Raw genomic sequence first — 24,806 nt, forward strand, 5'->3', positions numbered from 1 at the left:
AGTGTGCTTTTGTCATGAAAATAGAGTTTGGATACTTCTTTCTTCCTTGAGTAATCAACAAAATGAGATCATTTGGGCAGCTATTTACAAAGAGCAAGTCTGAGGGATTAAAGCCTTGATCAATTGTGCCAGTTCGCCTGTGTGAAGCCAGGAGTTCTAGTCTGGCATTTGGCTTTCCAAGGCTTCTTCTGTTTGTTTGTTTTTTCCTGTTGGGTTGAAGTTTTCTCTTTCCTGTGTGAGATGTTTATTACTGCTACGCAAAAGTGTCTGGAATAGATATTGCTTTAAGCTGTGGGATAAAGTTCCCTCTCTCGATGGTTTAATTTTTATTGCGTTCCCATAGTGCGCTGCTGGTGTTCACATGACACTCATGGCAATGTCTGCCCCGGGAGACTGTGCTCAAAATTGCATCTGCCCGCACTCCTGTGCACAGCGCAACTCGGCCCGTGCTCCCGGATGCTCCATTGGCCCTCTCTCTTTTTGTTTGCCTGGCGCATGAATGTTGCCTTGCCCTCCTGTACTGCCTCCATTGAAGTTTTCTTTTAATCAAAGGGGAAATCAGTGTACCATCAAGGTAGCGAGCTCGTTTACTTCCAGGTTGGTTAGGGCAGACCCAGCCTTCAGCTGAGACCCTGCAGAGAGGTGCCAGCCTATTCCTGTTTCTCTCCCCCAACTTCTCTTTCCCTTTCTCTGCGCCACACGTATCTCACGGAGAGCAGTGGACCTGATGGGTGGGGATCTGTACAGTGTGGAAGGATAGCCCATTGTCGGCCCCTCTTCCTTTGCCTCCGCTCAGGAACAGGGGGAAGTGTGTGCTGACGTTGGGTCTGTGGGTGCGTGGAGGAAGTCTGTTTGCTGAGTCGATGCAGTGCGGTGTGGCAGGGGTGTGTCATGGCACAGCACACCTGTGAGGCTGTGCAGGGAGGGCCTGCAGATGCCCTTCAGAGAAGCTCCGTGGCTGAGGAAAAGCCCAGGCAAGAAGGCAGTTCTTAGGGAAAGCTCTAGATTTGGATGGGTGAGAATGGGTGGGATGTTGGGATTTCAGGAGCATGGCTGACAGAATTGAAAGAAGGGTCTCCATCAAGTAAGTGTCCACTCCCAATGGTGTGAAAGTGACAGCCTAGTGAGTGCCATGTGGACTTTTGTCAGTCTTTCCCAATGTAAGGTGGAGAGCATGTTCTGCCTTCTTGGTGCAGACCGCCTCTGTGTCTATGTGCCCTGCTGCGGCTGGTGTGCCAGGTCCCTCTGAACACTTGTGTCCTTGTCGGGGAATTCAGTGTAGTAGGTTAAAGACGCAGGCAGATAGACAGCCTTTTTAGCCCTGAAGTCTAGATTCTTCTAATTCAAGTTATCTTTGAAATTAGCATTGCAAGTCTATGAGGTTTTTTTAAATCAGTGAATCGTGTCTAAAGAATTGATTTCTATCTTAGTGGAGATAAAAAAAAATACTGTTAAATTTTGCAATAATGCTTCAAAGTTGTTTGTGTGTGTGTTTAAACTAAACTCTAGGGTTTTCCTTCATGACAGCGAGGATAGGTTAGTGTGAGGGACAGATAATTACATTACTCAATTATCTGACCCAAGACAGGGTGTAGCTTACAGATAATTTGGTAATAATCTCTATTTCCAAGGAAAAATATTTGCACAATACTTTAGTCATTGTATCATTTGCTGATAAATCAGTTACAGGTTGGTCTCTGTTTTCATTACTACATGGATAAAGCGAATACCTTCCCCACATCCATAGCAAATATCTCAAATAACTTGAGCTAAGAGTGATTTTTTTTCTATATTAAACATTAAATATTTTCATTTAGAGCACTAAAATTTCCCCCTCATCTAATCTGGCAGCTCCATCCTGTTTGCATACAGTGTGTATGGCAGCCGAGATGAATACGTCTGTCTCCAGGTTCATAGGTTGAAGGCGAACATTTAAGGCGACAGAATTGAGATGGAGGCTGTAGGAGGTGATGGGTCACAAACTGCTGCCCTCAGGAATGGGGTTAGAGCTCCAAAAGAGGGGCTCCTTCTCACATGTAAGGGCATACTGAGAAAGGAACAAGAGTGAGAAAATGAGCCCTCACTAGACCCCGCATTTTCGGGTACCTTGATCCTGTTTTGACTGCCTGCAGATGTCGGGGAGGGACTCTATAGACTATGAGCGCCGTTCCCTGGGATTTTGTTAAGGACACAGACAGTGGCAGGATGCGTGAAGCTGACTCACTAAGGGGAAAACTGGTGCTAGTGCGATAGTGCCATCCCAAGATAGAATAGGCACATCCAGGTAGCAACAGCAGGCTGTGGATTCTGGGCATGGTTAAGACTGTGGCTCTTGGCTGGGTGGTTGGAGTTGTATGCCTTTAATTCCAGTGCTCGGGAGGCAGAGGCAGGCCTATCTCTGTGAGGTCAAGGCCAGTCTGGCTTACAGAATGAGTTCTAGGACAGCCAGGGCTACACAGAGAAACCTTGCCTTGAAAAACCAAAAACAAACAACAACTACAACAACAGAGCAACAAAACAAAAAACAAGAATATTGCGCCTCTTTAAACATGGTCACCATGAACTGTCCTGTGTGTGATATGAACAGAGTACATAGGTGGACCTGTGCTGTACATGGCAGCTCAACCCACAGGAACAGATACTGTGTTGATAGGTTGGATTCCACATCCAGAGGACAGTTCTCCCCAACAGGCATTTGAATGTCTGTACTGCTTAGAGATCCATAGTAAGCAAACAGAGCAACATGACAGGGGCTGGGGAGAAGAAGACTTGGTCTCAGATGTGCTTGCTATGCAGTGTGATCACGGAGTTCGAACCCATGTAAAATTGCCAGGTGTGTTAGTGCATGTTTGTCACACCGGTGGCGGGGAGGTGAGGCAGCTGCTTCTCTGGCTTGCTGGCCAGCCAGCTTACCTTGGAAAATTCCAGGCCAGCAACAGACTTTGTTTCAAAAATCAAGGGAGATGGCTCCTGTGGAAGGACACCTCAGGTTGATCAATGGCTTCCATGTGAGCTTGCGTGCACACAATCACACCCATGTGTGTGCACTTACAAGTTCTACCTCCATGCCTTCTGTGATGTGATGGGTTGTATCTATCAAACAGAGAGCCAAAATAAACCACTCTTTAGCTGCTTCAGAGAAGAGTATCTACCACAGCATTTAGCTTTCATGATTAATTTTAATAAAAAGAACCAGTTGAGAAGAACAGCCCAGCGCCATCCTGTAAGGAACCTCTCACCGTTTCAGATCCTTACAATGAGGTTGAAGATGCAACCTCTGGGTGGTTGGTCATCGTCTTTCTTTTGGAAACTCACCCAGAAGCTCGCTGCTCATCTGAGACGTCACTGAGACTCTATGCAATCAGCAAAAATGAAGTAAGCCGCCAGGGATACGCAGAGACCTTTGAGAGTTTAAAAACATCTAAATTGGGTACCAATTGTTGAATGTTGGCATTAGGAAGATAGAGGGGCATCCCGAAGTGGGACTGGCTGGTGGTATTTCGGGGAAGATAAATGAGGGTCTGTTAAGTAAGTGCTCAGATCTGAGGATGTGCATGCTTCAGATGTGAAGGGAATGCCACTGTGTGGCTGCAGAAGGGAGGAGCCTCTGTGCTCTGAGCACAGGCCATGCCACCTGGGGAGCTTACAGGGACTAATCTGGGAGCTCAGCTGGGATGGGTCTGCACTGTAATTTGTCTGTAATGCGAGGCTGTTAGATACCAAGAGGCAGACTTCAGACTTAGCATGGCTGTTCTATACCTGTTGGCATTACTTTATTGGCAAGATGGCACCCTTGGCCTTTGTTCAGGAATGGAGAATGTGTGTCATTTGTTCTTACAGGGATGGGTATGCTGAGCATCATGAAGAGATAGTTGCCTGGCCTTGCTTGGTCTCTCCAGAGCAAATTGTGAGCTTGTTTGGCTGTGTCTTCTCTGTGGTGTCCACTCTCTGTCTTGCTGCTTGTTCCTGACCTGTCCTGTGACTTTACAGTGAGCGCTTACATGTACCCATTTGGCTGCTCTTGAAACTGCTCTGCCTCAGTTTACCCTTTCTATGGCTCAAGCTGAGACCATGTGTAATATACTACTTTCTAATGACTGGCTAGTCCACGAGGAAGGCTTCCAAGTGCCTTCTCGTTCTTGCCTCTTTGGTCCACACAGTGTCCCTGTTTCTGGAAGGAATGTACTATGTACGCTCAAGCTGACCAGAGAGGCCACTCTGAGTTCAAAATCTTCTGAGGCCTGCCTTAGTCTTGTTTCTGTCTATGTACAGGTATCCACTGTTACACTAGGTAAGTGGATTTTCCATACTGCTGAGGTCTGTTCATTGAATAATATCTTCCTTTGAGTTTTCCAGTCTCCAAATAAGATGGATTGTGCTGTTGCCACCTGTAGAGACTGAGACCCTATTCAAAGACTGTTGTAGCTAATGTGTGGTTCCGGATCACTCACTACCTGTTGTTTTGGGAACTATCTAACCCCTTTGTGATCTCAACTGGGGGGACCCAAGCAGAAAGGTACGTGATGGCTGCTGGTGGGTTTGTGGCAGGCCACACTGGGTGTCCCTGTCAGTGTTAGGAACATGTAAGTTGCATATGGTCATGCACCCAGTGTCCACATTCTGCCTCCATACTCTGCGATGATGGGAACCCCACCTTTTTTTCTCTGTGACAAGTACCTCCTTTCTGTGACAGCACTGTCCTCCAGATGTGTTCTCTTTTATGCATGAAACCTGAAAATACCTTGTAAATTTTAAAACATTAAACACACATGGGAAAATGCTACGGTTTTTGTATGCATCTCTCTGTCTATAGATCTGTTTTCACTGTGGTGACTCACATGTTGGTGAGGGTTGACAGTCTGTGCACAGGTGTCTCAGTGGCAAGAAGGGCCATGGTGACTCTTTCTGTCTACCAATGATTGTCTAGAGTACCCCACCAGAGGCCTGTTGACTGACGGGTCACGTCAGGAACCCAGAACCCATGCTATGATGTCATTTTTCTGTAAACCCTGAACTATAATAAATTATGTTTAACGGTTGTAATTAAGACTTTAGCCTGTGAAGCTGTCTGGGAGAGGAAGGACCTGTCTCTTTCTCTAGAGAAGAAATTAATTGTTAGAGTGTATGGTTTTTGAAGAATTTACTGTAAGATAAAAGACTGGGGTTTTATTCTTGCATTTATTAGTATTTAATCAAACAGAAAGTGCACTTTCAGTGTGGAAATCTTGGCTTTGGCGGCAGGATTGGACTGAATTATTGTTTAAAGAGCAAAAGGTATGGAATTATATGTTCAAGTTATCAAGCCACTGATAGGCTCTGGGTATAATGTAAGTAATTTAGAACATAAAATCCCCTGCCGTGTGACTGGAGCCTTGGGTTAATCGCTTGGCTGTGACTGAGTTTCCGAAGCAGGGTGGATGTAGGGCAGGGTGGTGGCTGTCCCTCAAAGAGTGACTAAGCCTGTCAATGCCTAGTGTGGTCATGGCCACTGGGATGTCTAGATCATTCTCTTCCATTTCGAATCTGAAGTAATAAATTATTACAGGCTCTACTCCCAGAATCCTCTGCTGTCGAACCACCAAGAACTTAGCTACTAAGAGCAAGGATGACTTAATTCTGCTAGTTCTGCCGGCTTGTTTATGAGGGACACGGAAGGCAACCAGTGGCTTTGCATCAGGGAACATCAGATCTGTCCACCAGTAATGGAAGACACTCAAGGAAGTTTAGTGGCTTTGTTGAGCGTTAGCTTGAAATTCACTCACCAGCGGTGGGAGGGAGGGAAGGATGGGAGAGGCCTCCTCGCACTCACAAGGCAGTTACTTGTGAGAACTGCAGTCTGTGTGTAAAAGGATCCTGCCATTGGGCTCTGGGACCTGCGTGGAAGTTGGCTTTGGTGGGCTGGGAGGGAGAGGAGCCGGCTAGTGGCTGGGAACTGCTGCCCTTGTGTGCTGAGCTGAGGTCCTTAGACTCAGTGCCAACAGGACATGTACACTGGATATTCCTGGGTTGTGGAAGAGGCATGCTTAAGAGTACACACAGTACACAGAGTCACATAGACACAGAGGGAGAGGGCAAGTCCCTTGAGGTGCGGCTCCAGACAGAACACCTGTTTGCTCAGTCCTTTATGGCCTTCGAGTACTTAGGTTTTACAGAACCTAGCAGTGCTGGGAAGTGGGCATCTTACAGAGGAAGTACCCCCTACATCAGGGAGCCGAAAGTGTCTGCAGGACTCCCCAAATCTGTGCTCCTCAGCACAGCACGTATCTACTACCTTGACATATTGCTGGAGACTGACCAGTGAAGACCATGGTGGAGCCCCACTATGAAAGCCCACTATGAAAGGGTCCCTGTTCCTGGAAGCCCATGCCAACCAGGTTTGGTTACTGAGTAGGGACATGCATTCTAGTTGGTTCCCAGTCCTAGCTGATCATAGAACCCTATCTGCCTAACGTGTGGAAGCTGACAGGCATGTGGTAATATGTGGCGACATCCACAGGGGCTCTCTTGCGCATGGCTCATTTTAACCAGCCTTGCTGCCTGCCAGAGGGTAGGGAGCATGCTTGCCATGCCACAGCTCAGTCAGGATTTCCCAGCAATGAGGACACAGAGGCTCCTCCTCCCCGTGTGGGGGCAGGACTCCCCAGCTCTGCTGTCCTAATTGGGAAAGGTCATGTCTCCTTCAGACCTCACTCTGCCCCCCACTCCCAAGTTTCCTAAGCAGTCATTAACTTCCTGGCTGGCAAAGCTCTGCGGGATGGGAACTTTGTGCTGTGACACATTTAAGCTGAAGCTCCCCGAGTCATGGCAACCAGAAGAGGTGACACTTCACGACGAGCGCCAGCCTGCCACCCTTTTTCCTCCTGACAGCCTGTCACACTTAGCTCTGTCGTTAGTGGGACCTGAAGTGCTAGAAGTTTCCCAGCCCACGAGGAATGTGCTGTTGGCAGCATGCGACTTGTGGCCACATGGGGGTGGCCCTGGGCGCACACCATCCCAGCAGACCAACCAGCCAGGGAACCTCCAGTCTTTCCCATGAGAGTCCCCGTGTTATCTTGGGGGATTGCGTAGCAAGGCTCTAGGAGGGGTAATTTAAAAAGAAGGAAACCTAGGTATTTTCTCATTTTTTCCCCCCCAGCAAACTATAAATGAGTCAGTCTTGATCAAAACTGAGATTCAGAGTGTTAAAATGAGGCACGGGAATGCTTTGGGATTTGTGTGTCTTGGGCTTTGCGCAAGCTGTTCCCGAGTTCCTTCATGGATCTTCATGCTTGTCCTGGCCAGGTGCCTGGGGAGATGAGGTGTCCCAGCTCTCCCAGGGTTTGTTTGGATGCTCTCTCCTGTGGAGGCAGATTCGACCCTGAGTTGTCAGGGTGTGGATTTGTTCTTTTATCCCAGGAAAAGGGACATTTGGTTTCAAAGCGCCGCAACCCTACTAGGTGGTAGGCCACACTGAGCAGGGCTAGAGATTGCATCTTGGGACCAGGAGTGCCCAAGCTTGGGTGCTAGAGTTAAGGTACAGTGCCTGGGGCAGGACTGTTATCATGCACAGGCTGTTTAGACTTGGGAGCCCTCAGAGCTGCCAGTGGAGGTGGTGGTGACATTGATCTCTTCATGCCCAGGTAGCCGCTCGGGACCTGCTAGGCCCGAGGAGTAAAGTACAAGTGGGGTACTGTGCTGAACCCTGGTGCACCCTCTGAGCCCGGAGTGTAGGAAAGACAGATCAGCAGGAGTTTCAAAGGCCAAAATGTGGTTGGCTGTCTGTCATCCTTCTGGGTCTGTTTTAGAAAAGCCCTGCTTCTCCAAGGTTCAAACAAGAAAAGTCTGGGTTCCTGTTTTTCTTGAGGTCCAGTGTCTTTGCAGGAACCCAGTCCCACAGCCTTGTAGTGGCTCCAGAGCCCAGATTACTAGAGTGAGGGCATCTGGCTGCCATAAACTGGGCTGTTCTCCCAGCTGGGAGACAGTGACAGCTGGGAGTTCTATAGAAGGTCTCTGGTAGGATGTGCCTCACTGCCCAGGCCCTAGGCCCCCTGTCACAGTTACGAGCTCATGCTTTGTTTAGTGATGGTGACTGCTTCGCTGTGGATATCAGCTTCTGGCTTCAGTAAGCTACTTTAACACACAGGGCCAAAGGACAGAACTTTCCTCATCATTTTTTGAAGGTGACAGTCTGAGCACAGAGTTGATTTAGAGCATCCAGGAACTGGGTCTGAGGCTGCCCACAGTAAGTCTATTTTACCATTAAAAATGCCTTAGAAGGCAGAGGCAGGTGGCTCTCTGTGAGTTCAAGGCCAGCCTTGATTTCCAGGATAGCCATGGCTACAGAAAGACCCTGACTTTAAAAAAAAAGTGATTTTTTTTCACTTTTTTTTTTTTTTTTTTTTTTGTGTGTGTATTTTGGTATATAAGTGCCTATACTAGTAACTAGGTGGAAAGAAGATAGAGAATGTTTACCCCAGGATTATGACTCTGCAGCCTCACTACTCATAGGGACAGCTTGGAGCTGAATCTCTGGGTCCTACAGGAGTGTGAACAAAGGGCAGAGCCTTTTGGGCAACCCCCTAAGGAAATAGGCAGTGGGAACTGGAGAGCTTCCAGCAAGACACCCTTCTGTGCTGGGTTCTGCTCTCACATACCAGCTTCCAGTTAGAGGCAGAGGTGGGTTAGTGAGCTGCCCTAGTGGGTGTGTGAGTAGAAGCTGTCATCTGGAACCGGCTCTCAAAAGTGCTTGAAGTTCTGGGGGATTCTGGAACAGTCCACTCCTCCAGACTGATCACATGTGTGCGGACACACACACACACACACACACACACACACACACACACACACACACACACACACACCACGGTTGGATTCTACTTGCTGGATTCCACTGTGAGAGGAAGAAGCAGGCTCTTTTCTGATTTGCTCACTTTCACTCCCATAGAGGCACCTGTATGACATTTGGGGCGGGAAACTGAACTTTTTCAAGTATGGTGTCTGTTATGGTAGCGGTTTGAATCTTGAGACACCCTGGCTTGCAGGCCAGGGAACAAATCTCTATGCTGTCATCCATGTGCCAACTGTGTTGCGCAAGCCTTAGTGTCGGTGCTGTGACTTGCCGCAGGCAGCTTGTTATTTAGGTGATGGGGTCCTTTAACAGACACAGTCCTGGGCTGCTTTTGGGATCTGCTACATGCCTGCTGTAGTCCCCAGCTTCTAAGGCTCTGGGTGTTGGAAAGTTCTTCCCCAGCAGAGTGTCAGTTACCAGAAGGATTCTTGTGATGCACTTTACAGTCCCACACCACAAACCTCCACAAGCTTGAGACTGGAGCAGGGTACAACCAGAGGGTGGCTATGAATATGCGGGACTTGTTCATCTGAGAACTGCTGTGATGGTTTGTTCCAACTGTCAACTTCCCACAGCCTGCGGTCACCCCGGAAGGGTGAGGGACTGTCTAGCTAGGACTAGCCTGTAGGCATGCCTATGGAGGATTATATTGATTGTTAATGGATGCAGGAAGACTTAGCCCACTGTGGGTGGCACCATTCCCTACTTTGGGGCCCTGGAACTTATGTGAATAAAAAAGCTGAACCGCGGGCATGCATTCATTTGTTTTCTTTGTGCTCATGACTGAATGTGACTAGCTGCTTCAGTTCCTGCCTTGGTTTCCATGAAATTATGGGCTTTAACCTGGACTGTTAGCCAAATAAACCCATTTCCACCCTAAAGTTACTTTTTTTGACAGGACAGGGTCTGTTACCATAGCAATAGAAATAAAGCTAGGCTTGTGTACTGGCTAGTTTTATGTCATTTTGACACAGGCTAGAATCGTCAGAGAGGAAGGAACCTCAGTTGAGAAAATGTCTCCATAAGATTGTGCTATGGGCAAACCTGTAGAGCATTGTCTTAATTAGTGATTCACAGGGGGATAGGCCATTGTGTGTGGGGCCACCCCTAGGCTAGTGGTCCTGGGTTCTCTGAGAAACCAAGCTGATCAAGCCATGGGGAGCAAGCCAGCAAGCAACACCCCTTTCGGCCTCTTATCAGCTCCTGCCTCCAGGTCCCTGCCCTCACCACTTTTGATGATGAACTGTTATATGGAACCATGAGGAAAATAAATCCTTTCCTCCCCAAGTTGCTTTGGTCATGGTGTTTTATCACAGCAATAGTGACCCTTCGTGAGACAGATGGCCACTGTTGTCATCCCAGGGCAGGGTTCACTTCCTGTTATGCACATGCCACTGGCTGCACAGACACTTAGTTACGGACTGGAAGACTCATCTCTTTCCTCCGTTGGCCTTGAAGGTCAGACTTTAGCAGGTGGTTTTGGAATGGTGTCTGAATGAAAGGTCAGCCTGCTCTGTTTGATATTAGCCTCTCCAAGTCCCTCTGTCAGTCAGGCATAGGGGCCCCAGGGCGATTGTCTTCTGCCAAATGTGACAACCAGGAGGCTCCTGGTCTGGTGGGCATCATGGGTGGGCCTACCTCTTGTTATGTTGCTTCTGGCCTTTCCTAGTTGGCCAGCTAATCTCATTCTCTTCCAGACTCCCAGAGTCAGTTTTAGGATTAGGTGACATGAGTGCCTGGTTTGCTCTCTTCTGGGGTTCCCCATACCTGTCGCTGAGGTGGATGTGGGGGCCTGGGGACCAATGCTGCTTCTGGCACTTCCTTCTCAGTCTCTGGCTGGCTGGGAGGCCTCACAGGGCCTTTGTGTTCCCCATTGGCTGGGCCTGAGGACTGTTTCGTTACTTGTCCTCCCCCTCACACCAGCAGGGCGCCTACTTCCTATACCGCTGGATGCTGGCAGGCTTGGGGCCTGCTCTTGAGAATCACATGGAAACACTTAGGGAAAGGTGCAGTGCAGCAGCAAAGACAGTTCTGGAAGGCCTGGTTGAAGTCAGGCAGAGAAGGAAGGGAGCTGCTGCCTGCGGGGGTTCTCTGGCTTTTGGTACCTTGGTGGGAACTGGCCTCTGGCGCCAGCTGCTTAATTCAGAACATTGTTATTTAAACGCCCTTCATGTTAAAGAGAGATGAAAAGAAATTCACTTCATTTTTTTCAGAGGTCTCCAAATAGCCGTGGAAAATCGATTCTTTTTCTGCCACCAATTAATGTCAGCCCCTCTTGTGGCTTTTGGTGGATGCCACAGTGGTGAGGTAGGGAGTGTAGGTTCAGGAGCCACATGCTGGGTTCTATGACCAAGTGAAGAGCCCAGCTTGGTCCCAGACTGGTCACAGGGATACCCAGTGTAGGTGACCCAACCTAGATCCTGTGCCTGGGACTGTCATCTTCAGACAACTTAAAGGTGTGTGTGTGTGTGTGTGTGTGTGTGTGTGTGTGTGTGTGTGTGTGTGTGTACACATTTCCTGTGGCCACTGCTGTCAGCAAACACTCAGGTGGGCTGTTGGGGGCTGAAGAAATGGCTCAGTGGCCAAAAGCCCTTCCAGAGGACTCAAGTTCTGATTCTAACAGCCACACTGCCCCAGCTCAAGAGGATCTGATGCTCTCTTTTACCCTCCACAGGCACTGCACTCATTGCATACATCCAGACACAGACGCACATACGAAATATTGGGCTGTTGGAGCCACCATAGTCCCTCTGCTCTAGTTTTCAAGGGTGCACACCTCTGGGTGTGCCCAGTTTTGCATTCAGAAATGTGGACCCTGTGCGTTTGGGTTTGATAGCTGTATTGGTTATACGGGGTGTACATGCTTATCCCGTGTCCAGAAAGCAGCCTCCAAGGAGGCAAGCCTGGGTTCTTGTGTCTAGGATAGCTTCTTTCGTTTGCCATCAACCTGAGCTTGGAGTCAGTGCCCTGAGAGGTCACCATTTACCCCGCAGTCAGTGGGCTGGTCCAGAAGTGGGCGTTAAAGAAGCAGGATACGGACAGAGGGGCCTTCGTAAGCTGTGACAAGTGGCCTGAGCTTGAGATCTCCTAGCAGCCTCATACCCTGAGGCCCTGGAGGAGACCCCTTTCAAGTAATTGTCCATATATGTAGGAAGTGGGGTGCTGTGCAGGAAAACTTTGGGGTATGACGTAACCAAGGCTTGAGTATATTATTTGGGAAGCATTGGCTCATGATGGGCTGAAGGGGAGAGGAGAGCGAAGCAGTGGATGGCATAGGGGATCCCGGACAGCATGGGGCACAGCACAGACAGAGACCTACTGGTGGGCAGGCAGGAGAGGATGCTGAGGGCTACTGCATGTGAGGCCAGCCTGTAGAGTGGGGGGGCTGCTGCAGTGCAGTGTGTGGGCCTCGGAGGGACCGGCAGACTCTTCTGTGGGGGGACAGAGGATAAGTATGGTAGGCCTTGGAGACCACCACATCTCTGTCACAACCTGCCAGCAGAAGAAAAACAGCCGTAGGCTATAGGTGAATAAAGGAGGGTATGAGTGTGTTCTGACAATCACTCACACACAGGGGGCTGGGGGAGGGGCTCAGGGGTTTAGCCAGATGTGGATGGTGGGCTGTGGTTTCCGACCTTTCTCTACCCCAGGAAGTAATTATAAATTGACTTTTTCCTGCATATCCTGTATGATCCCAGGTGAGGCCTGTGGCACGCATTGTAAGGTTTCCAGCTGAAATGGGTTAAGGAGCTAAAGATACCAGGATCCAGGGATTGGGAAGCTCCGGTGCGTGAGGGTGTGACCTGGGAGGGAAAAGAGGAGATGAGTGAGTCATAATATATTCTGTAATAACCCAGGTAAAGGAGCTTCTTCTGGGAGGATGATGGCTAGGCAGAGTAATTGGAGGTAGTTCTAGGCCGAAGAAGCAGAGGCAGCAAGCCATCCTGCTCTAAGCCTGGGGCCACAGGTGTGCGGTTTGTCAGTGGTGTGCGGGGCCCCAGGAGGGGTTCTGGAATCAATGTTGGATTGGAAAGGAAGGAGAATCCTCTCTTTCCTGGAGTCACAGAAGGAGTTTGGAAGGAAGAGGCGCTGGGAGGGGGGTATAAAAATACCTTCTGTGCATCTTTACTTTTAACTCTTGGGCATTTTTTGCAGTTTCCATTGGGATCAAGCTTACCTGTTCTCCTTAGCGTCATACATTCATTTTTCTTCATCTGCTGGCACAGGTGCCCTGTGTCCCCACCGGGCCAAGTCATATCCCGCCATTTTCTGTAATGCATTTCTGTGACTTAATGCTTCTGTGACTTAAAAAAAAAAATCTGGTGTGAAGATGAAGCTAGATCTGGCACGGGCTAGACGAGTGGTCTGCCCCCCCCATGCTACATCCCAGCCCCATACTCCACTTTTAAATGTACTTTATTTAAAATGTGGAACAGTTTGTCTGTCAATCATCTTATTCAAACAAAGCTTGCTGAGTTAGAAAAAAAAAAGATCTTATACTAGTTCAGCCAGCAGGGAAAAATAGAGGCGTTGTCATTTTAGGGGACAAAAGAGCAGTGGGCATTGGTTGGGTGACCCAGATTGTTGTGAAGAGTGGCTGTAGTGTAAAAGGGACTTAAGATTAAATTATAACAGGAGGGAAAGCTTTGTAATATGTCCTGCGTGTTAAGTAACCGATGCTTCTAGGATGCTTTATAAACGGCCAACCGCTTCCAAACACGCTTTCTTACTTGACTTAAAAATTGCTTCTCTCTAGGAACTTGGCAGAATGGCTGAGACCTGCAAAATGAAATACACAGGGTTGGACAGCCCTCTGGGGAAGATGGAGCTGTCTGGCTGTGAGGAAGGCCTGCACGGGATACGATTTCTCAGCGGGAAGACATCAGGCAGCAAGTAAGTGTGAGCAGTAAGCACGGGCGCCCATGTATGTGTGCTGGAGGTGGGGGTCAGCAGGCGCCCTGGGTCCTTCCCACTGGTCACAGGGCAGTCCAGAGCCTGCTGCCACCAACCACAAACACTAGCATCTCCGATGACGCTCCAGGAGTTGTGGTGTCCTTGGCAGCTCGTGTATCACCCAGTAATCTGGAATAGCTCATAAGCTCTGGGGACATGACTTTGACGGGAGCTTCCAGAGATTGATTCATGTGTTCTTTTGCAGAGGGGTTGAGGTCTATGAGCACTGAGAATGTGTGTGTGTGTGTGTGTGTGTGTATGTGTGTGTGTGTGTGTGTGTGTGTGTGTGTTATGTGTACACGTGTGTCCCTGTACGTGCGTGTGTCTGTGTGTGAATGTGGAAGCCAGAGGGCAGCAGCCTTGGGTGCTTTCCAGCTTGGTTTTTTTGTTTGTTTGGTTGGTTTTGTTTTTGCTTTTTGCTTTTTGAGACAAGAGTCTCTCTTTTGCCTGGAACCCACTCATTAGACTAGGTTAACCAGTGAACAAGCCACTCATTAGACTAGGTTAACCAGTGAACAAGCCACCCATTAGACTAGGTTAACCAGTGAACAAGCCACCCATTAGACTAGGTTAACCAGTGAACAAGCCACTTATTAGACTAGGTTAGCCAGTGAACAAACCACTCATTAGACTAGGTTAGCCAGTGAACGAGCATCAGGGATTTGCCTGACTTTCTTTCCCAGCACAGGGCTTGCAGGTGCGTACCACAGTGGCAGCTTTGCACGTGCATTCTTGGGACTGATCCTAGATCCTCATGCTTACAAGACAAGCATGTTGCTGACTGAGCCATCTTCCCCACCCACATTGAGCATTTTCATTCTTAAACACATGAGATCCAGGGCTGGACAACTCAACTGTGTGACTTACCTCAGAGGTTTTTAAATGAAGCCTGGCAGAGTCTACCAGCCACTTTCCCCACTGCTAGGCGGCTTGCTCTGCCAGGCCACTCTGCTGTTTCCTGGAAATGGCACCAGGCTGAGGGTGATCACTGCCAAGGTTTGGAAAGAGTCTCTCCACAGGGTGGCTTCAGAGCACGAAGTACCAGGCAGACACCCATTCCTCTCTGCATGCCTCTCGTCATATTTTTCTAATTGTAAAAACAAAACAAAACAAGTTGGAAGCACTCCTCAGTGTCTCCTCCTAAAATGTAGTGCTGAACTTGTGTTCACTGGCCCTGAGTGGTGGCATTAAAATGGCAGTTCTTGTTATTTCTGAGAGAAGTGGGGTTTGGGGGGCAGAAAAAAGAAAAGAAAAAGCACGAACTCCTGTGCTGGGCGTTTGTCTTAACTGGCTAATAAACACAATGCCAAGAACATTAGATAAAGAAAATACATAAGAAACATAAAAATTGATTTTAATGGACCCCTGTCAGAGACAGCCATAATGAGCATTGTTTGGTAATAAATTCCAGCATAGCCCTCCCCGGCCGGCTCCTCCTGTAGAGCTGTGTGCTGCAATCAATATCGTCTTTAAGACTTCAAGACTGAAAAATAAGCAAACCTTTGAACTGCGAGAACAGGCTCCTCTCAGTTTCTGTGGGAACCATCTGGCTGCAGTGCTCAGAAAATCGCAGGCACCAAATAATTTGTAGGGAAAATGTCACTTTGTCTCTTAGCATGTTCAGTAGCTCAATAAATCATAGAAATTATGTGTTGGCTTCTTTGGCTTTTGGAGAAACAGTAAAGGCACTCCTTACTATAAATTTGGGGAAGAAAATGTAAAAAGCAGCATGATGAGATACATTTAGGGGCTGGAGAGGTGGCCTAATGGTTATGATCATATGCTGCTCTTGCAGAGGACCCGAGGTCGGGTGCCCAATGCCAGGTGGCATGTAAGTCTGGCTCCAGGCGGTCCAGTGCCTCTGATCTCCAAGGGCACCTGCTTTCATGCAGACACCCACTACGCTCACACACTTACATATAATTAATTTCTTTAAATCTTGAAGATGGTATATTTGTGTAAGTATGTCTAATGGGTTGTATAAACTGAACAAAGAGACGGAGTGACGTCAGGTTTAGATTTGACTGCAAAAACAGTCGTGGAGATGCGGCTGGCTTCCCTCAGGAAGAACATGTGTATGGGTAGTGGAGGCCAGGCTGCCCATGTTGGGGCATTCCGTCTCCTAGCCATTTTCTCTGTCCCCCACTAAGGCCCTGCCTGAGGCTGCAGGCCAGCCCACCACCTCAGGGGAGAAGTGGCAGGACTGTGCATTCCTTTCAGAGGAGCGGCTGGTGCTTCCTCTTGTCTCGGCTGAGGACTTAGGAGAGAGTATCTGTGGGATAACCCCGACACTCACAACGCTGTGGATAGCAGTGGGAAGGTGGATGGTTCACCTTGCTTGTCAGTTTGGTGCGATTAGAACCTCCACAGATGCACATCTCTGGGCATGTCTGTGAGGTCCTGTGTAGACTAGGTGAGTTGAGGTGGGAAGGCACACCCTGAATGTGGGCTGTATGATCCCGTGGGCTAGGGTCCTGGACTGACGAAAATGGAAGAAGCGAGCTGGGCATCAGCATTTGTGTGTCTCTGCTTCCCGGCTGAGGATGCAGCGTGACCAGCTGCCTCAGATCCCTGCTGCCAGCCACACTCTCTGCCTTGATGGTCTCTACCCTTGAACCGTGAGTCATAATAAACTACATATCACCAAAGTTGTTTTTGTCAGCATTGTGGTAAGCTGCCGAACGTGTAACTGATACGGAGGGCAGTCAATAGCATGTGCACACGGATAGCTATAAGGAGGCCTTGCAAACCTCAAGAATTCTCACAATCGGCCACTTTTATGTTGTCAGTTTAAAAAGCTGCAGTTAAAAATTTCATACTGGCATTTAGATTTCAAACATAAAGTTCAGTAAGTTTTCACAAAGACATGATGTCACAGAGACCATCCCAAACTAGATCCAGAACTCTGTAAAGTCACTGTGGCATCATGCTCACGCCTTGCAAAGACCTCTGCCTATATTTTGTTTTCCTACATTTTTTTTATTTTATTTTTAAATTTTTATTTAAATAATTTATTCAGATTATATCTCAGTTGTTATCCCCTCACTTGTATCGTCCCGTTCCTCCCTCCCTCCCTCTTTCATCCTATTCCCCTCCCCTAGGTCTGTGACAGAAGGGAACCTCCTCCCCCACCATATGGTTGCAGCCTATCAAGTCTCATCCTGGTAGCCTGTTTATCCTTTCTCTGAGTGCCACCAGGCCTCCCCACCAAGGGGAAGTGGTCAAATATGGGGCACCAGAGTTCATGTCAGAGTCAGTCCCCACTCTCCACACAACTGTGGAGAATGTCCTGTCCATTGGCTAGATCTGAATAGGGGTTCAATGTTTACCGCATGTATTGTCCGTGATTGGTACAGTAGTTTGAGCAGGACCCCTGGGTCCAGATCTGCCCATCATGATGTTCTTCTTGTAGGTTTTTAGGACCCTCTGGATCCCTCTATTTCCCCATTCTCCCATAGTTCTCTCACCTAGAGTCCCAATATGAAGTCCTGATAAGTGAAGATTTTCATGGGACATGCCTTTTGGGCTAATGTCCAATTATAAATGAGTATATACCATGTGAATCTTTCTAGGTCTGGGTTAACTCACTCAGGATGATCATTTCTAGTTCCATCCATTTGCCCACAAATTTCAGGATTTCCTTGTTTTTAATAGCTGAGTAATATTCACAGTGTAAATGTACCACAGTTTCTTTATCCACTCTTCAACTGAGGGACATTTAGGTTGTTTCCAGGTTCTGGCTATTATGAATAAAGCTGCTATGAACATGGTTGAGCATATGTCCTTATTGTGTGGCAGTGCATCTTTTGGGTATATTCTAAGGAGTGGAATAGCTGGGTCTTGAGGTAGCCCTACTCCCAGTTTTCTAAGAAAGCATCAGATTGATTTCCAAAGTGGTTGAACAAGTTTGCACTCCCACCAACAATGAAGGAGTGTTCCCCTTTCTCCACATCCTCGCCAGCATGTGCTGTCACTTGAGTGTTTGATCTTAGCCATTCTGATGGGTGTAAGATGGAATCTCCGAGTTGTTTTTATTTGCATTTCTCTGATGACTAAGGACGTTGAGCATTAAGTGTTTCTCAGCCATTCGATATTCCTCTATTGGGAATTCTCTGTTTAATTCTGAGCCCTATTTTTTAATTGGGTTATTTGGTTTGGTGGTGTTTAATTTCTTGAGTTCTTTATATATTTTGTATATTAGACCTTTGTCAGATGAAGTGTTGGTGAAGATCTTTTCCCAGTCTGTAGGCTATAACTTTATTCTGTTGACAGCGACTCCTGCCTTACAGAAGGTTCTCAGCCTCATGAGGTCCCATTTATTAATTGTTGACCTTAAGACGTTGGCTGTTGGAATTCTGTTTAGGAAGTTGTCTCCTGTGCCAATGAGTTCCAGGGTCTTCTCCACTTTTTCTTCTAAAAGATTTAGTGTCTCTGTTTTTATGTTGAGGTCTTTAATCCACTTGGACTTGACTTTTGTGCATGGTGATAAATATGGGTCTACTTGCATTTTTCTACATGTAGATACCTAGTTAGACCAGCACAATTTGTTGAAGATGCTATCCTTTTTCCATTGAATAGATTTGGCTTCTTTGTCAAAAATCAAGTGTTTCTACATTTCTTTAGATGAGAAGTTTGTCATTTTGAAAAGCGAGCTGATCAGCTTAACATATTTAACATTTTTGGTCTTTAATAAATATATGGGTGTTTGTGGTTGTGCACACCGTTAATCTCAACACTCAAGAGGCAGAGGAAGGTGGACCTATGTGAGTTCAGGTCCAGCCCAGGCAACAAATGAGATCCTGCCTCAGAAAACAACAACAAAACAAAACAAAAACAAAAGCCCCAAATATCCCCCCAAACCCTACCACACCCACCATCACACCCTGAAGTATTTTCTGAAATTTCACCCAAATCTTCTCCTGTGATGTCTCTCGGAGGCATTATTATCCTTCCAAACTTAGTTGTGTGTCCTGTTTAAATGACTGTAACAGAGGTACAGTTGATTTTTCTCAAACACTTAGTTTTATATAGTTGTCTAATTGTTCCATCCTTTGCTGGAGGGGCTGGGGATGACACAGCTTCCTACCCTGTTCACCTCTGCCCTCTTGGCAGTGCCTTTCTAGGCTTGTTCCTGGTTCCATTGGCCTTTGTTCTTGGCCAGCCCCATGCTGGCTGTGCCCAGCTGAGCTAGTCAGGGCATGTCTGTAGCTGCTGTCTTTGACCTCTGGGCACCCCCATTTCTGTTTTGTTGTTGTTTAGAAAGGATCTCATGTAGCCCTGCTTGTCATGGACCCTGGGAATGACCTTGAACTTCTGATCCTCTTTTCTCCACCTCTAAATTCTGTGATTAGAGGAGAGTGCCACCACCCCACTTGGTTTATGTGGAGCTGGGTGTCAGGCCTGGGGGATTGTTGTGTACTAGATAGACACTTCACCTACTGAGTTACATTTCTGGCAGCTTCTAGGATCTTTATCTTTTCTTTAAAATTATGTTTTTATTTATCAAAATTGTACACACACACACACACACACACACACACACACTACATATGATACATTTTATCCTATCCTCCTCCCCCTCTAAGGCTTCCCTTCACCTCTGTGCTCTCCCCAGGACTCTTAATTTTGCACATTACCTTGCCAGTTGAAGTATCTGTCTTTGCTCAGCTTTTTGTTGGGATCTGATTGAGAGGTGTCTGTTTCCATTCTCGGCTGCATAACAGCTTCTTGGTATTGACTCTGTCGATTTGTGGTGTGATTTATCTCTGCGTCTATTCGGGTTCTCTTTCATTTTTCTCAGCAGGGTTTTGTAGTTTCCAGCATGGAGACCTCACATGTCTTTGATAAAATTGATTTTTAGGCACTTTGTTCTTGATAGTATTCTAAATCAGCTTAAAACTTTTGTTAACTTTTAAATTATTGCTGCTGGTTGTAACCATTGATTTTTTTTTTTATGTTGATCGTGTGTTGTACAAACTTCTGTGAATTCATGCAAGGGACTCACCCCAACCCCTTCTTGTGATTTTGATTCTGCTGTTTGTTACCCATAGTCAGCTTGAATCCAGAGTCCAGAAATGTTCATTGGAAAGTTCCAGAAAGAAGCTGTCATGACTGTTTAGTCCATGCCATTCTTTCTAGTATGATGACATATTGGGGTGTGTGATGGGACATCCCATGAGCTTGGGATGTGGCCGTCTACCCAGTGTATCAACTCTGTATATGCTGCCCACCTACTGGTCACTTAGTAAATTAACTTGGTATTGTTACCATACTCTGCTCAAGCAGCCCTTTAATTCATAATGACCCAAAGCACAAGAATGTAGACAAGCTACAAAGTGATTCCTTTAAGAATTCTCACCCAGCTAGGCACAGTGACGCAGGCCTGTATTCCCAGCACTCAGTGAGGCAGAGACAGGCGGATCGCTATGAGTTCGAGGCCAGCCTGGTCTACAAAGTGAGTCCAAGACATCCAAGGCTACATGGAGAAACCCTATCTCAAAACAAAACAAAGCAAAACAAAACAAAAAGCAAAGAATTCTCTCCCTCCACCGTCACAAGAGCAGAGAGACCACAGTGATACAGCTCACAGCACAGTTGGTGACTATGAGTGTCTGATTTTGTACTCGCCATCTCTTACTGTTGCCAGGTCTGTAACTTAGCCTAGCGATATAGAAGCAGTCTTGTTTTGACTGATTCTCCACATCTGTTCGGGCAGCCTGGGTTTAGGAATGCATGCTTGTGATTATGGGGTGGGGGCCGCTGCCGGCTGGCCATCCCTCTCTGTGTTGACATGATCAGAGGTTCTTGGGAAGATCGCGTCTGCTACGAACCCATACGAACTCTTTTTCTGCCATTGTTCTTTATGCAGGAGCACTTAAACAGCCGTTCATGTCGCATTTATTAGGTATTATAGGAGCCTCTGGATGTGTGGCCTGTGGGTGGATTGAATGGATTCTGCGTTGACAGTGCCATTTTCCGGGAAGGACTCAAGCATCTCTCTGGGTGTTGATGTCCCTGCAGTCCTGCAGCCCGCTCCCTCTGGGGGAATGGGAGAGGACAACCGTATTTGTTCTGAGTATCACTTGGAGTTCTTTAGGATTTCTGTATGAATTCGCTCTCTGCATAGAGACAGTAGGCTTCTCTCTGCATGATGTTCATGCCTTGTGTTTGTGCTATTGACACCCGCCAGGAAGGCATTCATTAAATCCTGTGCCATCCCAGTAGATGGCCTTCCCTTGTCCCTAGTAACTGGGATCCTCAGTGTTTCTCCCTTTGTCAGCCTCCATACTGGCATTGTTTCTCAGACTGCAATCTGTGGAGTCCTCAACTGGTTTTTCTCTGTGTGCTGACATAGCCGTGCCATTTTTTTCTCCTTCGTACTGTATACAGGTGATGGATGATAAGCCAATCTGAAATACTGGCCTGCATCAATGTATTCACTTAAGTACACTGATATCTCTGTGGGGTGTTGGAATTGGGGTGCCTGTGACAACACGCACAAGCACGGAAGTGCACCTCTTTTGTGAAAAAGCAAGGTATGGGATGGTCCTGGGTCTTCCTGGATGCTAGCTGGTACGCTGCTTGATGCTCAGAGTGTGTGCAGGGATGTGTGCAGCTATCCGTCACCCCCAGGTTACTTCTACAGCGCCCTCCTCTGCTGACTAGCAGCTAAGGGACCTTTAGTAGGAATTAGCTGTCACCCTTCTGTGTGACTTGGAAGTCTACACAAGCATGTCTTGGTGGGTCACTCACAGGCTGACTAATGATGCCACTCTGCAGAGGGTTTCCCCTTGCATCTGTGCAGGCCTGATCTTCCCCCACGCCAGACCTGGTATCTACTTAAGGCTCCACACTGTGATGCGATTGCTGGTTTGTTCTGACCCATACCTATCACCTTTCTTTTTCTTCTATTAACATTTGGATGAAGTAAATTGGTTGAGAAGTGTCTTTATGTCACAGTTTTATTTGATGGCCTGCCCATAACTGTCAGCTGCCAGTCATTGTCCCCTGGAGCATAGCTTGGTTTGGTCTTTTGCAAGAGCCTGGCTGATGTCCCCCGTGTTTTCTTTCTGTGGCTGTGGAGCCCTGACCTCCTCAGTCTGCCCTGCAGTGCTTAGGATACAGCCAGAGGCTTTGGAGTCTGTTTATTTTCCTTATGTGATCTTGAGCCATTCTTAGCATCCCATAAAGCTGATCAGACTGTTTGATGACTCGAAACCTTGACTGTGCTCTAAGTCAGCCTTAGAGTGCACAAACAGCAGGAGGTAGACTTCGGCTCTCAGGCAGTGGGGGCAAACCACATGTGGCTCATCTTTAACATATCAAAGATTTACACCCCACTTTACATTTTTCAATGTAAACCTTATAATAAAAATAAATGAATATAGTACTGGAAACCGTATGTAGGCTAACCAAACTCATATGAAAGCTTTTGTGTCTTGAATGTGTAAACTGCTTACAGTCCTTTTTCTACCTTGCAGAACTTGACTGACTCTCCTAGCGGTGCCACATGTGATGTTTGCAGACACACAGTGGCATTCTCCCAGCTGGCTCTAGTGTGCAGACTGTTGGGGGAGGTCTGAGCAAGATGAATTCTGTGGGAGGATCATATAGTGTCTACCTAGTCCTTCAGGCCCAACCCCACATGCAGGTTTGCCATATGCCTTGGGAGTGGTACACATGAGACAGCAAATATCTACAGAGATATCAGTTCTGTTGGGCAGACCACCATTGATGCCACGCCTTTTGTAGTTGGCCCATAGTCCCCCAGATAGAGCTGGGTAGTCAGAAGGGTAGAGCATATCAGCTGTCAAGTTGTGTGGCCGCTGATCGAGAGGATGGTATCAATATCTCAACTTGCCTCTTGACTTGGCTTGCTGTCTTCTTGGTGTTCACGTGATGCCAGATAGAAAGCAGAGGCAAGTTGTTTTTTTTTTTTTTTTTTTTTTTTTTTTTTTTACCAGAACCCAAAAGCTCTTATGCTCTGGACCCCTGTCAACAAAAAGACAAAGTTTTAAAGCTTTCCTCTCTGGATTTTATCCTCTAGGAAGGCAGGGCTAGCAAACGTGCATGCCTGTGTTTGTGAGTCGGAAGCAGGCTCCTTACTTCATTGTGCTGGGATCATCTTGATGGGAGAAAGGGATGGTTGAATGACAGCTCAAAAATGTGTGCATCTAAAATATGAACCGTCTGTCAAACCCAGGATATTTTTTGAGTTTCCAGCCTTTTGAGCAATGTATACACTTTAGGGTAGCAGAGAAAAATTGGTTAGCTTCAAGCAGGGATGGGTAGATGTTCTGCCTCTATGGCATGTTGAGATAAAAATCCTTAAATCCCTCACTCTTAACAGTAAGCTTCTTTGAGAGGTGTCTTACAACACTGGTGTTTGTGCCTGTGAGAAGGGAAAGTTGGCAGGAAGTGGCACCCATTCCCAATACCTACCACGTCGAGCCCTGTATAGGCTGGGTGCAGCCTGGCCATGGTTAGGATTCAGACTGTGCCATGTGCCATCAATGGAGGGGAAGTCCGTACCGTTAGCTGTCAAGTGGCCATGTGTCTGTCACAGATTGTGGCAGCAGCGCTTATGTGCACCCACAGGTTACCAGATATTATTTCCTGACTGAGAACTGAGCCTCTCAGGATCCCATTCAACAGTAACTTCCACCACAGGAGAAGGCTCCAGGGGTGTGTGGAGGCTCTTGGAAGATTGTAGCTCAAACCTAGAGTCCTGTGAGAGATTGTGTTAATATCATAGCCATTCTTGGTAGAATTGGCTGTGACAGTGCCCTGCCCTGATGAACAGGGGCCCTTTCAAATTGGTCCCTGGCCCTTGCTGCCTGTGATGTAGACAGATGTAGAGCCGATAGTGTGGCTGTGCTGGCCTATGTGTGTAATCCTTTCTAGCTGACTATCAGGCACTGGTGTCCTGTAGTTGCCTGCCTTCACCCCATCGCTGCCTTTGGTCTCTTGCATCCCTCATCCTGTCTCATCTCCTGCTTCTCATGGACTGTGTGGCTTTGAGAAATCGGTCAACAGGTGTGTGATTTACTTTTCTTATTCTTTTGACCAGAAAGTGGACAGGCAGTTATTTAAGGGAAAAGAGGATGATTATTATCTGCGGGCACAGTCTGTTGCAGTGGGGAAGGCTTTGTAGCAGGAGTCGCTGCCAGCTGTGGCAGCAGGAGCAAGAGGCTGCTTCCTCACATCTGGGTGGACCAGGAGGCAGAATGCCCGGGATTATTGGCAGTCAGCCGGCTTCCTCCCTTTTCTCCTTTGTTTTTTATTCTGAACCCCCAGTACCACCCCAGGATGGTGCTGCCTACATCTAGGATAGTTCTTTCTTCCTAAGTTTAACCTCTCTGGAAGCATCCTTATGTGTCTCATAGGTGATTCTAATCCCAGTCAGGTTGACAATGGAGATTATCCATCACACAGGCTTGTTTGAATTGTGCTGCAAATGGGTTCAAGGAAGCCTCCAAGAAGAGCAGCTTGAGTGGTATCTGGAACACCCAGAAGCCATCTTTCTTTTCTCCTGCAGTTTGCGGGGTGAGGAATGGAGTCCACATCTATTTGGGAGCTAGGACTTGGTACCACAGATTTCTCTTTCTCTTCTGGACGCTTTCTCCAGAAGAGTCCATTTGTTGACTGTTGCAGCCCTTCATCCTTTAGCTACTCTTAGTGGGAGGAAGTGGAAGTAGTCGGGAAAGGCAGATGAAGAGTTCTAAGGAAGACACAGATATACCTTTTACCTACCCAAGTCTCTTGTTACACTGCCACCCACAGAGTGACCTTTCTCCCCAGGTGAGGTTCTGCCTGAGCCCTGACCCCTGTAGATGTTGGAGCCCTAGGGTAGTCCTAAGGCAAGTTCTGTGCTGGCCACCTGAGTGCCAATGGCTGTAGAGGAAAATGCTCTTCAGTGAAGGGAGCTCAGGTCCAGAAAGGAGGCAGCAGGCTCACTCACCTTCGCTGGATGTCACTATAAAGCCATAGCATGTTTGAAGCCTGTCAGCTCCTCCAGTTAGTTGAG

General features: G+C 47.5%; 1 protein-coding gene across 1 annotated transcript in view; it reads left to right on the top strand.

The window, feature by feature from the left end:
- The window catches only part of Mgmt (O-6-methylguanine-DNA methyltransferase), a 236,658-nt gene that overhangs the window by 37,303 nt on the left and 174,549 nt on the right, over nt 1-24,806 (top strand). The window contains exon 2 of the mRNA XM_051145494.1: nt 13,584-13,720. Within this exon, the coding sequence (XP_051001451.1) occupies nt 13,596-13,720 (125 nt within the window). The 5' untranslated portion in view covers nt 13,584-13,595. The remainder of the gene's footprint in view (nt 1-13,583; nt 13,721-24,806) is intronic.

Source organism: Acomys russatus, chromosome 5, assembly GCF_903995435.1.
Source record: "Acomys russatus chromosome 5, mAcoRus1.1, whole genome shotgun sequence".
Classification (NCBI taxonomy): domain Eukaryota; kingdom Metazoa; phylum Chordata; class Mammalia; order Rodentia; family Muridae; genus Acomys; species Acomys russatus.